This window comes from Hipposideros armiger, unplaced genomic scaffold (assembly GCF_001890085.2).
Source record: "Hipposideros armiger isolate ML-2016 unplaced genomic scaffold, ASM189008v1 scaffold_469, whole genome shotgun sequence".
Lineage (NCBI taxonomy): Eukaryota > Metazoa > Chordata > Mammalia > Chiroptera > Hipposideridae > Hipposideros > Hipposideros armiger.
In genome coordinates this window covers 1,155,559-1,168,263 of record NW_017731819.1, presented here as the reverse complement: position 1 = coordinate 1,168,263, position 12,705 = coordinate 1,155,559, and the positions used below count along the sequence as shown (strand labels likewise).

Sequence of the window (12,705 nt, the reverse complement as noted above, 5' to 3'; positions counted from 1 at the left end):
GAATCTGGAGAGCTAGGCTCTGCCTGCCACTGGTTTCCTGAGCGATGCCTCATTTTTCTGCCTCCCAGTTTAGAGGAACAGATGAAATAATGGGTACAAAAAGCATAAGATGCAAAGCACCACGCATAACAGAGGATTTTTATTGCTTTTATTAGACATGAACTTCCCCCAAATCTTTTGTAACTCCCCATTTCCTCCTTAGGCTTGCACTGAAGGCCTTTCACAGTGTGGCCCCAAGCTCCCCGTCCAGCACTGTCACTCACTCCTTTAACACACCTTGATTCCAGCCACCAGACTATCTGTCATTACCTAGTCACGGCAGAGCTTTGCTGCCTCGGGGCCTTTGCTCACATTGTCCCCTCTACCTAGAATGCATTTCTCCCCAGCAACTACCACCTCCCCTGCTTAGAGTCCTGCAATAGTTTGAGAAGGGGCAGCATGAGCATTAACTGTTTTAGAAAGATGACTAAGGCTCCAGGATGGAGGACACACATCAGAGCCGGGAGTGAGACTGGAGGGAGGAGACTCAGGGAGGTCGTCATGAGTCTTTATGCAGAGTGTATTTGGGGACATGACAAGAGATGAAGCTGCAGAGGTTGGTGGGGGCCAGACCAGGAAGGGTTTTGTGAGGTGGGAGAAGAATTTGCACTTTATTCTGAGCCAATAGCAGGGGTGGGATATGTGTAATATATGACACAGGTTATATATGTGCAATGGAAACAGCATATAACTGCCCATGTATACACAAAACCCATTTTTAGACTTACAATTAGATTTTAGGAAGATCATCACTGACCTAGACATTCCTGGCTACTCCATATGAAGGGTCACTGTCCCACAGGCCTACAAGGGCCCAGCACTTAGCACAGGTTGCCAACCCCCCAGCCTGTTTTTAGATGTATCAGGTCACTCTCAGGCACCAACAGTCTGAGTGGCAGCACCTGTACCTGGAGCTGCCTGTGCCTTCTCCCGCTCTGGTTTTCCAGCTGACACTTCTGCAGGCCACCTGGTCCCTGTCACTGTTCATCCGTGCCTGGCTAATGTGTCACCCAGGGGCAGGGTGGGACTAGCACAGAGTCATGTGGGGCTTGGGGCTGGGTGTGTGACTTGTGTGTAATGGTGGAGACTGTTTCAAAGCAGAGTGGGGGTGAGGGGGAGGGCGTGGTACAAACAGAGAGCATAGAAAAATAGGGCTCCAAGTTTAGGAAGGAGAGAGGAGGAGAGCTTGCTTCGAGGCCCAGCTCTGCCGCTGACTAACTGTGATGCTCCCCACCCCAAAATGAGAGCAATGGTCCTCGATCTTCCTGAAGGCAGGAGCTGGGTTACAGCATATCTTCAGGTGGTTTTTACTAAGAGCTGGGACTGTGACAGGAACCCAGTGTGTTTATGATTTGAGTTTTTATGTAACTGCACTTCAGATATTCATCTGGGCGGCGGGGGGGGCGGGGGCGGTTTGTGTTGTCTGCACTGCACATATATAATCCATGGTGTATAGTACACGTGTCCCATGTGGGGATAAGAACAGGTTACATGTTATGTGTAGTGGGCTAATGTATGTGTTGTATATTATACAGGTTGGGTGGTATGTTTTTTTGGGTTTACTGGCTACATGTCAATTACTGTGGCTGCTGTATTGTTATAATCTATACATTGTATATTGTATTTGTGCATCCGAATTCCAGGCTCATAGAGCTAACTGCCTTCTCAATACTTCTACTTACATGTCTAGTTTTCTTAACCTTAACATGTCCAAATCAGTCTAACATTCCCCAAACCTGCTTTTCTCACCATCTTTCCCAATTCCATAAATAGCAATCCTATTTTTCCAGTTGCTTGGCCAAAAATCTTGAAGTCATTTTTGACTCTTTTTTTTTTTCTCTCTCACATCCCACATTTAATTCACAAGTAAATCCTGTTGCTCTAAAATAAATCCCGACCTTCAAAATCCATTCAGGGGCCAGCTGAGTGGCGTGATGGTTAAGAGCTGGCTTGGGATGCCAGAGGGCCCCTGTTTGGATCCCACATATGAGGGCCAGTGACACTGCCCTCTACAGCTAAGATGCTGAACAACAGCTCAACCTGGAGCTGGGCTGCTGTGAGTCACCGGTGATGGCGTAGGCTGCAGCCCCTGCTGCAGTGGGTTGCCATAGGCTACCGTGTGTGGCCAGCAGCCAGCGTGAGCGGCCAGCAGCCAGCGTGAGCGGCCAGCAGCCGCAGTGAGTGGCCGTCCAGAAGCTGGTGACTGATCTGCCTCGCCCAGGAAGAGCGCAATGATGGTGCCAACTTGGGCCAGTGAAGCAACGTCCTCCACAACTAGACTGAAGAACAAAACGACAGCAACTTGTCTGTTCCCTTTCCCCCAATTCCCCAGCACTGTTCCCATCCCCCCAATTCCCCAATAAAAAAAATCTTTAAAAAAAAAAATCCATTCAGTCCGTCCACCTCTCGTGTTCCCACTGTAATACCCTGGTCCAAGCCATTATCACCTCTCTTCTGGATTATTGCAAAAAAGCTCTTAATTGATTTTCCTGCTTCCTCCCTTGCCCCATGTAATCTATTCTCGACACAGCAGCCAGAGATAGCCAGTTAAAACACAAGATACACCATGTCCCTCCTCTACTCAAAACCCTCAAAGGCTTTTTCCCCTGACAGAGTGAAATCGAGAGCCAGCCTCACTGGTCTAGAGGACTGTTGTGATCTGTCCTGAGTCACCTATCTGACTTCTCTCCCCCTAGTCCCCTTGCTCCAGTGGCACTGACTTCTGCATTGTCACGTCCCGCATGGCGAGGGCAAATGGGACACGACAGGGGCGACACAGATTGAATAAGTACATGAGACAAAAGTCAGATAAGAGCGAGACCAAGGGGCATCAGCCTAGAGGACTGAGCTGAGCCCCGAATCGGGTCTTCACATGGCTTTTATTGAGAAAATTTCAAGGAAGTGAAACTGAATTACTCAAAGATCCGTGTGCCACGTGCCTTAAGGCTGGTTTCCATTAACCAGCTCCCATTGTACTCCAGCATGTGCTATGCCTTCATACAGCCTGCACAGCCCCCAGGACAGCGCCCAGTGCCGTGTCCTATACAAATAAAGGGAGATGACCGATATCATTCCACTGGGTCTCAGCGTTTCGAGACACTCCCTAGAGGAAGCTTTACCGATATCATTCCACCAGGTCTCAGCGTTTCGAGACACTCCCTCAGGACCTCATTAGGTCAGGGGTTAGTGCGGGGGAGGGGGGGGTCGTGGAGGTAGCTATAAGGCAATTCAACCGTCAGGCATGCTCCTGTCCTAGGGCCTTAGCGCTTTCTGTTCCTTCGCCTGATGCTGTTCCTGCAGATAGATAAATGCATGGCTTACTTCAGTTCAAAAGTCACCTTCTCATGAAGGTGAGGGCTCCTCTGAGCATGCTACTCAAAGCTAACCCACTGCCCACCCGGGCTGCCCTCTTCCTTCCCCTGCTTTACACGTCTCCTCAGCCCTTATTGCCACCTGCTGTGCACTGCATTTTATTTACTTATCTGATTTCTTGTCTGCCTCACCCACTAGGATGTAAGCCCCATGAGGGCAGACAAGGATTTGTGTCTGTTTTGCTTACTCCCGAATCCCCAGTGCCTACAACAATGTTAGGAGTTCAGTATAAAGAGTGGAATAGAATGAATGAATTCAGCTGGCGAAGTGATCCATGCTGGGTCTGCACGTGTCATGCAGTTTGTGAGAGCTGCCTATGCTGTGTGTGTAGCCTGCATGACCCTGTTTGTCCACACATGGCGTGTTATGCGAGTGCATTTCTGTGGGCTGCGCTGGGTGGCCCTGTGGGGCGTCCGTGTGGGGGTTGGTGTGCAGTGCACTGGGTGTGTGATGTGTATTTACACTTTGAGCACTGTGTGTGCAACCTGCTTTCTGTGTGCACACCTGCTCCTCACATATGCAGAAGCACACGGCATTCTGTACCCTCTCAGAGCGTCCCCCTGCCCCCCACCTTGGGGTGTCCATACCGACAGCCTTGCAGTTCTTGGTCAGCGTGTCCATCTCATAGCCAGGGTGGCACTCGCACTTAAAGTAGCCCTTGTAATTGACACAGATCTGGCTGCAAGCGTCCGGGTCCTCACACTCATCGATGTCTGTGGGGAGAAGCAGAGGTCAGAACTGGCAGGAGGACCTGTCTCTGCTTGGGAGCGGGAGGGGAGGGTCTCACCACCACAGGTCTTCTGGTCCAGGAGCCGGTAGCCCGCGGGGCAGGTGCACTCAAAGCCAATCTTGAGGTCAGTGCAGATGTGGGAGCAGCCGCCATTGTTGTGCAGACACTCGTTCAGCCCTGGGGAGGGACACACACTCCTGAGGGTCCAGGAGCCCATGCTGGGGTGGGGGCCAGACAGGGGTGAGCCCAGAGCTGAAGCAGAGACCTAGGGCAGCAGGACTTCTAAGGTCCAGGATGCTCTGTGGCCTGATTAGCCAGGTAACTGGGCAACAGGAGGGTCAGAGAAGGGCAGGTCTTTGCTCAAGGCCAGACACACTGACAGGGGCAGGGTGGAACCAGAACTCAGGTCCTTTGCCTCCCAGGCCAGCGCTCGGTCCACCGCTAGGCTGGAGGCAGCTATGCCGCCTGAAGTCTTTCCTTTCACAAACACGTTTCTTCCAGCTCCTCCTTCCTGGTGACCTCAGTGTTGAAGGGGCCTGCATGTACCATGTCTAACCCTCAGGATACCCCAGTAATCCCTTCTCAAATGTCTATGCTTCATCTCCAGCCTCAGAAGCCCACTTTCCTCCTGAGGCAGCTGGCTCCACGCGGAACACAGTTCTTCCTCACAAAATCGGCCTCCCGTGGCTTCTACTCGCGCTCCCAGCTTGGCCCCGTGGGGTCGGCCAGAGTCTAATGGCTCCCTCAGAATCTCCTTAAAGCGCCGATTTCTGGCCCCCTACCGTTCAGTTACCTTTCTCTGGCTACACGCCACCTGTCCATTTCCATTTCCTAACACGGCTAGCCCACCACATAGGGGTCTTAACAGAGTCGGCCCCTATTGAGCTTGTAGTTATCGAAAATTCCCAGGCCTTTTTCTACACCGAAGTGTTGCTAAGTCAGCGCTTTCCTACCATGAATTATGATTGATTTTTTTCACTTCCTCTCCACGCAGCATCTGTCCCTGTTCCTACACTTAGTCACGGGCCTGGCTCTGGGATTACCAACTACTGTAAGGGATGAAGGGATGCCAGTCACCTGGTTACCCTGTCATCCACTCCCTCACCACCTTCTGGCAGGGCCCTAGAGGAGGTCAGAGAGGCCCGGACCAAGACTCTCACAGTATCTTCTGAGCTTTAGAATCACAGGAGGTTAATTCTGCAAGCCAAGAGAAGGTGCCATACCACCCCTCTGCCCACCAGGCTCATGCACCACCACTCCAGCCAAGCCAAGCAGAGCCGAGCTGAGCCAGCCGTGGCCATGCACACAGCTGGTCTGAGCTGCCTATCCCAGGCCATGCACAGACGTGGGTGCCCCACCTCCAACCTGAGCCATGCTTTGGGAATGTTCCCCTTTACCCCTGGGCCTCCTCCTGTTTCCCCGATGCGTTGGCAGAACTGAAAGAACAAGACCACAGCAACCCCATGACTGGGGGACCTGGGGGTGACAGCCAGACCTGGTCCTGGAAGTACCAGCCCCTTGGGGTGGGCTGAGCCAGAGTACCTTTGGGGTGGTCTCTGTGGGTCACCACCTCCAGGAATCTTTCTGAGACTCCAAGCCACCCCTGACCTCTCCCATACCACACTATTCCGTCAGCACTGTCCATTCATTTGTTCACCCACTCACTCCCTGCCTCATTCATGCACCCACTCCCTCCCTCCCTCTCCCTTTGCGGGTAGCAGCAACTCTTGTATTTACTGAGCTCTGATGGAGTGGCATGTGTAGAATGGCTCGGAAAGGGGAAAGCTCAAAGTGACATAGGTTTCTATGAAACAGGGAGGTACAGAGTTCTCCAGGGCTGAGGTGGTTGGGGTGAGAATGGGTAGCTGGTCTGGACCTGACTATCCTTGTCAACAGTTTCCTGAAAGGCCAGCACCAAGGTAGAGGCTGAAGGGGTGTCTCTGGGCCTTCCCAGGTCTCTAGCTTGGAGGTGATTCTGTTGGGGGGCTTGTCGGCGAGGAGAGGGGCAAGTGGTCCAGAGAGGTATGAGCAACATTTGAGGCCCCCCAAGGAAGGAAGGAGCAGTGTCAATTTCCCCCCGCACATGCACACACCTGCATGCACACACACACCAGCTTACGTGCAGAGACACAGAGAGGCCCATGAAATCCACAGACACATTCACACAGATGTGAGAACACACACAGAGTTACATGATGCAATTCCCTTGCCTTCCTCAGAGAAGGAGTCATGGATACAGATTCTGGCCTCTCACCAGCACAGAGATACAAACACATGCATACATACTTCCTTTTGGCGTGTCATGCAGAAGACGAGAGAGAAGAGAGTAGGTTAGTAGCCAGTTAGTAGGTTTAGTAGCCAGTCGCTGGCTAACTCCAAGTCTGGGTGGGAAAGGGGGCTAGGCTCAGTACTCCTGCTTCCCTGCCCTCTTTTCCATAGGTTCCTTCTTCTGGGATTTTCTTGGCAGGGCCTTTGTGGGGGTCAGAGGGAGGGGTCTGTCACCTGCAAGCCCAGGTGCAGGCTGAGTGACCTTCACTCACTCAGCTATTCTTCCTTTCAAAATCAATCTTTAAATCTCCAACAGAGACAGAAACATGCTGCTCCTGTGGAGCTCCAGAGGATGAAGCTACTCTCAGGGCCCAGGACGGGAGGTGCTGGGTGAAAACGGGTCTGCCAGGAAGGGAGGGAGGGAGAGTCTGACTTAGGCTCTGTCCTTCTAGGAATTCTCTGCCCAAACCCCTGACCTCAGAAATGAACCTTCCTGGAGCCCACACTGGGTTTCCTGTACATCCTCTGGGATACCCACCCTACCTACAGCCCAGACTCTCCTGTGCTTTCTAGCCTAGAACCCACCTTGACAGCTCTAGCCATCAAGACAGCTGCCTCCTTCTGCTCCTCACTCATGTCCAGCCTATAAGTCTGGGTCTCCCAGAAAGTCTGAGCTCCTCAGGGCTCAGGATGGTGCCACTCTCTGCTGCTTGGTCTGTCCTCCCCTCACCCAGGCCTGGCCTGAACCAGGTGGCCTTGGCATATGCCTCAACTGGCCACCTACCTGCTGGTACCCACCTCTACCTCTGCAGGGACTCCTACAGGGGGATGAAAAACCTCAGAGGTTAGGGCCCTGGCTAGGTCAGCAGGGCAGAAACACTGAGGAAGAGAGAAGATTCTAGGGTGAGCACATACTCAGAGATCTGAATGTGGAAGGAGTGAGGAGGAGAGGCTGGGTTTGTGGGAGGAAGCATAAGTTTTGAGCATATGGGCTGGAAAGAAAAGGCCTAGATTTGTAGAGATGCAAAATGAGAGGCTCCAAAAGTGAAGAGCCTTGTCTGAGGCTACAGGACAGTGCGAGAGTCCAGAGAGGGTCAGAACATGTGCCGAGGGGCAGGCAAGGGTCTCGGCCAGGTTGCCACAAGGGGGCGTGGAAGGAGGGCTAGTCCAGCAGTTGGATGTAGACAGGTACTGTACCACACTCTTTCAGAGGCTCATCCGACCAGTCCCGGCAATCCCTTTGAGCATCACACACTTTCCCGCCGTCCACGCACTCTCCACTCTTACACTGAAATCTGCGGGGACCCTCACACGTTGACTCTGTCGGGCCGGACAAGAGAGTGGACAGCAACCCGTGAGACCTTCAGCAGGGAGGGCTGGGCTGGTCCCATGGGAGGTCAGCAGAGCTCCAGCCCCAGCCCCAGTTCCCACTGGTCTCTAGAGGGTAGCCCAGGACAGACAGCTGAATACAGGGCTGGTGAGAGCTCTGCTCACAGAAGGAAGGACTCCAGAGATAATCAGAATTCCAGGGATGATACGGATGCCCAAGCATCATCTAGCTGGGCAGGGCTGGGGGTCTGTGTCCGATCTGGAAGTACTGGGGCTCCCAGAGGTAAAACCTGCAGCTCTACAGAGACCCTGGGGGCTGGACAGACCATCTCCTGGATAGGGGAGGCTGCCTCACCACCCAGTCTTTTATATATTTTCCTAGATGACCAGTGGGTCAGGGTCCTTGCTCTTGCAGGCGGTGAGTGATGACCAGAAAAGCCATCTGAGAATCTGCACAGCCTGGGAACTAGTGAGGGAAGCCACTTGGAGACTTGGACGTGGACAAATGGTGGGGACTGGACGTCCTGCAGTGCCCTTTCATGTCCCCCTAGGTTTCTTTCAGCTTTTTGGAAGTCCTTAACAATCTAGCTCTGGTACCACTAGGACTCCAGGAAGGGGCTCTGGGTGGTTTAGGGGAAGTGATGCTCTGGGGGAAGATGCATCTCAGGGACCAAGGTAAAGCAACTCCCAGCTCTGGTCTCTCCGGAGCCAGGGGCAAGCTCAGAGCTTTTCCTCAGAGGACACTGCCCCTCTGCTTCCAACCACACGCACCCTTCAGGCAGCCAGCTTCATCACTCCCATCTGGACAGTCCTGTTCCTGGTTGCAGCGCTTGATGGCAGGGACACAGGTCCCATCCCCACACTGGAACTCGTCTCCAGGGCAGGTCCCCAGTGCTGCCAGGAGAAGGCAAGGGGAAAGGGTCAGGGCCAATGTGGTGCTGGGGCAACTCGCCTCCCACACTCCCACCCCATATCCACCCCTGGCAAGAACAGAACCAGTGGCTGAGCATGGGAGTACTTGAAGGACACCTGACCTAGGCACTTGCAGTGTACAGATGGGGAGACTGAAGCTCAGAGAGGGAGAAGGCCTCACCCAGGGTCACACAGCACTTTGGCTGGCAGAGCCAGGACTAAAACTCAGGTCTCGTTTCCCCATCCATCACTTCTCCCCAGGGTCACCCTTCCAGAGCGGACACATGGCCTTCTTTTGAGTCTTGGTGCTCATGACTGAATGACTGCATCCTTCAGCAAACCCTTCCTGAGCACCCGCTGTGTGCCAGGCGTTGTGCCAGGCATGGGAACCCAGAGACTACTAAGAGCCTCCCATCTAGGAGCTCAGGGGTGCATAAGAGGGCTGAGGAATGAACCGAGGATGGCATCGCAGTGTGGAATGTGCTGAAAGAGAGGGTGGCTTGGAGACCTGCAAGAGCCTGGGGGGGAGACCCGGTCCAGCTGGGAAGCTCGGAGGAATCTGGGGGAGGCCTTGAAGGATGAGCAGGCTCAGCAGGTAGGGAGGGTGGGAGGATTTCCTGAGTGTACCAACGTCTCCGGGGTTGGAACCAGTGAGTGACTGGGAAGGGGTGGGAGGTATGACAGGGAGGGCATCATCGAAGGACACAGGTACCCATAAATACCCTTGGCGTCTGGAATTAGACCTGAGCTCCATAGCTTTGTAGCCATGTGACCTCAAACAAGTCACTTCACTTTTCCCAAACTGGGTCTCTGCCACAGTAAAACACGGTAATATCAGCAGGCGAGTAAAGGAAGATGGGCCTGGCGGACGCAGGGCGCATGGGCAGCGCGGAGCTGAGAGCTGCGGAGCTAGGCGCCATGAGGGGCGGGGCTTACGGCAGTCGGCCTCGTCCGATTTGTCCTTGCAGTCGTAGTCGCCATCGCATCGCCAGCCCGGGTGGATGCACTCGCCGCTGCGGCAGGCGAACTGGGAGGAGGCGGCGCAGACATCGGGGGCGGACGTGGTCCCCACAACCGCGCGGCCGCAGAGGTCGGCCGCCTCGTCTGAGCGGTCGTCACAGTCGAACTGGCGGTCGCAGACCCAGCGCCCGGGGATGCAGGCGCCGCTGTCGCCGCCGCAGCGGAACTCGTGGGGCCCGCAGTTCGGGTCATCACAACCAAGCTCGTCGCTGCCGTCGCCGCAGTCGTCGTCGCCGTCGCACACGAACACGGCGGCCAGGCAAGAGCGGTTGCCGCACCGGAACTCGTGCGGGGCGCACACTGCGCGGGACAGAGAGCAAGTCGGCCAGCCGGACCCTATCAGCAGCGACCCTGCCCGCTCGCTGATCCTGCTACAGGGGCCTTGACTCTCAGCTCTGGCCCAGAATGAGCCCTACTGGGGGGGCCCGAATAGTGGACATGCCCTCAGGGACAGCAATGGGGCTTACAAATCCAGGCCTGCCAGGGTCATGCAGGGTGACTTTGGGCATCACAGTTGCCCTCCCTGATTCTCCCCGGCCTCACTGGGATGGGAATTCCAGTCTTGCTGTCAGCAGAACGGTGGCACTAGGAGTCTCTAAAGCTGCAGAGTGCTGCCTGTCTTGACGAACTTTGTGATGTTTCTAGGAAATGATATGTAACATGACACTGACCCTTTCAGGGAACAAGGTCTGGGGCCATTTCCTTACAGCATAGAAGCTCTCCCCGGCCCCACCTCTTTTTTGCCTGAACTATCCCATCTAAGTCCCCTGGCATGGCATCCGAGGCCACTGGCATGGAGCCACTGCTCTGCCTCATTACCTGTCTCATTCATGCACACACCCTGGCTTCAGTCAGACTAGACCATTTGTACACATTCCCATCTCTGGGCCTTTTGCTCAAGCTGTTCTATCTGCTGGGTACACACCTCTTGCCCACCACTGTTGCTATACTTTACAATAATGAGTTCTCATCCTTCAAGGGCAAATTCCACCTCTTTCATAATACACTTCATATTCCCCTGCTTGGGAAGCCTCCCTCCACCTTTACTCTCCTGTCGGGTGCCCTTCACATCATGCTCAGGTGTCTGGGTCTCATGTCCTTCTCTGTCTGCCCCATGACCGAAAATTGCCATGGAGACTGTCTTCTAAGTCTAACCCAGCATTGTCCTGAGGGCCTAGCACCGAGCTCCCTGCAGTGGTTGGGTGTGGTGTGGATGAATGCTGGACTAGCCCAGGTGTGAGGAGTAATTTAGGGATGTGCAGTAAGTAGTTAAGGGCAAAGGTCACTGGCCCTGCCTGAGGGCCTTGGGCTTCCCCTGTCTGGTGAGTTGCTCTGAGCTCAGAGGCTGGGAGGACCTTAGAGATCACCAGTCCAGCTTCCAGTTTATATATGGGGAGACTAAGGTCCAGAATGGGGAGCAATTTTCCTAAAGACACACAGTCAGTCCAGGGTGACAAGGGAATCAGAACCCTTCCTTCCAACTTGGACTCCTCCCGGCTTTTTGGTTTTCTCCGGGAGTGTACACTTCCTGGAGTGTAAGCTGTTTCTAGAGCTGATCTTGCCTCCTTTCCTCTTTCATTCCTTACACATAGGCCGAGAACAGGCCCTGAGGCTCAGGTGGGACATGCATGGATGGAGGGGCAGTGGACACTGGTAACGCGCAGGTGGCAGCATCAGATCTCTCCACGTGGGGGCGCCCAGTGTCTGTGTTCTTATTTTCTGATGGAAAAATGTCTTTTTGTTTTCATTGTTATTGAGCATAAAATAAAATGATGTCTTCAGTTTCACAGTGTAGGCAGCTCATGTCATGTGTTGCTGACAGGTCTATCAAGTTTCTGACAGATGCATTTTTTTCCCCTTCTGGGCTTTTGGGATGTTGGGGCATTGGTAGGAAAAGTACACACTACCCTGTGATGTTTGCCCTGCAAGATTATGCTGATGCCTAGATTAGCTCCCCTCCTTCCTGTCCAGACTCAGCTTGTACATGTTCAGGAAGGGAGGACTCACTATGGTCAGAGTACTGGGAGGAAGTGCTTCTTTATACTGAGTTCTCTCCAAGGTTTTGAAGGTGACAACAACCTTCAGATCTCTGTTCTCAGGCCTGTGCCCTGAGACCCCACTCCCAGCATTCACACATGGAAGAAGCTCTGAAGGATGAAAGAAGGGAGCATTCTTTTCCCTTTGCGCAGGTGGTTAGGAGCTGTAGGAAAGACCCCCCACTAAGACCTTCTAACACCCCTAACTGCTATAATTAACAAGGAAATTTCCTGCCACAACATGCCCTAGTTAGAGCTATTCCCACCTGTGAAATAGTGGACGATGGCCTCTATGACAGAGGAAACATCTGATTAGAGGGGTGAGGAATGACAAGGAGTCTCATTGGCTGATGGGGCTCTACAAAATTATCACAGCTGAAAAAACGAGCCAGTGCCAGTAGGGCTTTGCAACTGCTGGCCCCAGCCAGGATCTCCCGCTATACCCAGATGCTTCCTGCTTCAGATACATCCAAACTCCAGACTTAGAATCTTAAGAGTGCTGTGACTCAGAGGCATCCAGAGGAGATGGGATCTGCCCTGGGCCGGGAAGGATGGATAAGTTGCGAATACAGAGGCTGGTGGAGGGAGTGGGGTGGAAGACAGTGGTGGGCAAGTGCCTGGCAAAAGCTCTTGAGTGACCACCCATACATATCTCAGCCCAGCCTCGCAGCTTAGTTATTGACAGCCAGTCTGTCTGCCCCATTAATCATAAGCTTCCAGAGGGAGGACTGTGCAGGATTCGCCTCTTTGTCCCTTCCAGATACTGGCTCCAGGCCTAGAACACAGTAGGTACCCATCGAATTGAAATGAGCGTGGCCCAGCCACAATCCCCACTGGCCCAGGACCTGCTGGCCTGCTCCCTGGGAAGGAGATAATCCTGTGTTTGAAGCTCAGTGACATGGAACTGTCCCAGTGACCACTTCCATCTGTCCCTGCTGAAGCTGCTGGGGATGTCTTCCCAGCATTTGACATTTGCGCTCAAATCTGAGATTTCAGAAA

At 53.6% G+C, this 12,705-nt stretch overlaps 1 protein-coding gene across 10 annotated transcripts in view; it reads right to left on the bottom strand.

The window, feature by feature from the left end:
* The window catches only part of LRP8 (LDL receptor related protein 8), an 81,321-nt gene that overhangs the window by 20,328 nt on the left and 48,288 nt on the right, over positions 1-12,705 (bottom strand). For 2 of the 10 annotated variants that reach the window (XM_019666417.1, XM_019666421.1), the window contains exons 5-9: positions 9,587-9,970; positions 8,510-8,632; positions 7,607-7,729; positions 4,199-4,318; positions 3,999-4,124 (exon numbers count right to left, since the gene is read on the bottom strand). In XM_019666417.1, coding sequence (XP_019521962.1) covers positions 3,999-4,124; positions 4,199-4,318; positions 7,607-7,729; positions 8,510-8,632; positions 9,587-9,970 — 876 coding nt within the window. Of the gene's footprint in view, positions 1-3,998; positions 4,125-4,198; positions 4,319-5,499; positions 5,578-7,606; positions 7,730-8,509; positions 8,633-9,586; positions 9,971-12,705 lie in introns of all 10 variants that reach the window. The other 8 variants (XM_019666422.1, XM_019666420.1, XM_019666424.1 and 5 more) reach the window with 5 other exon arrangements.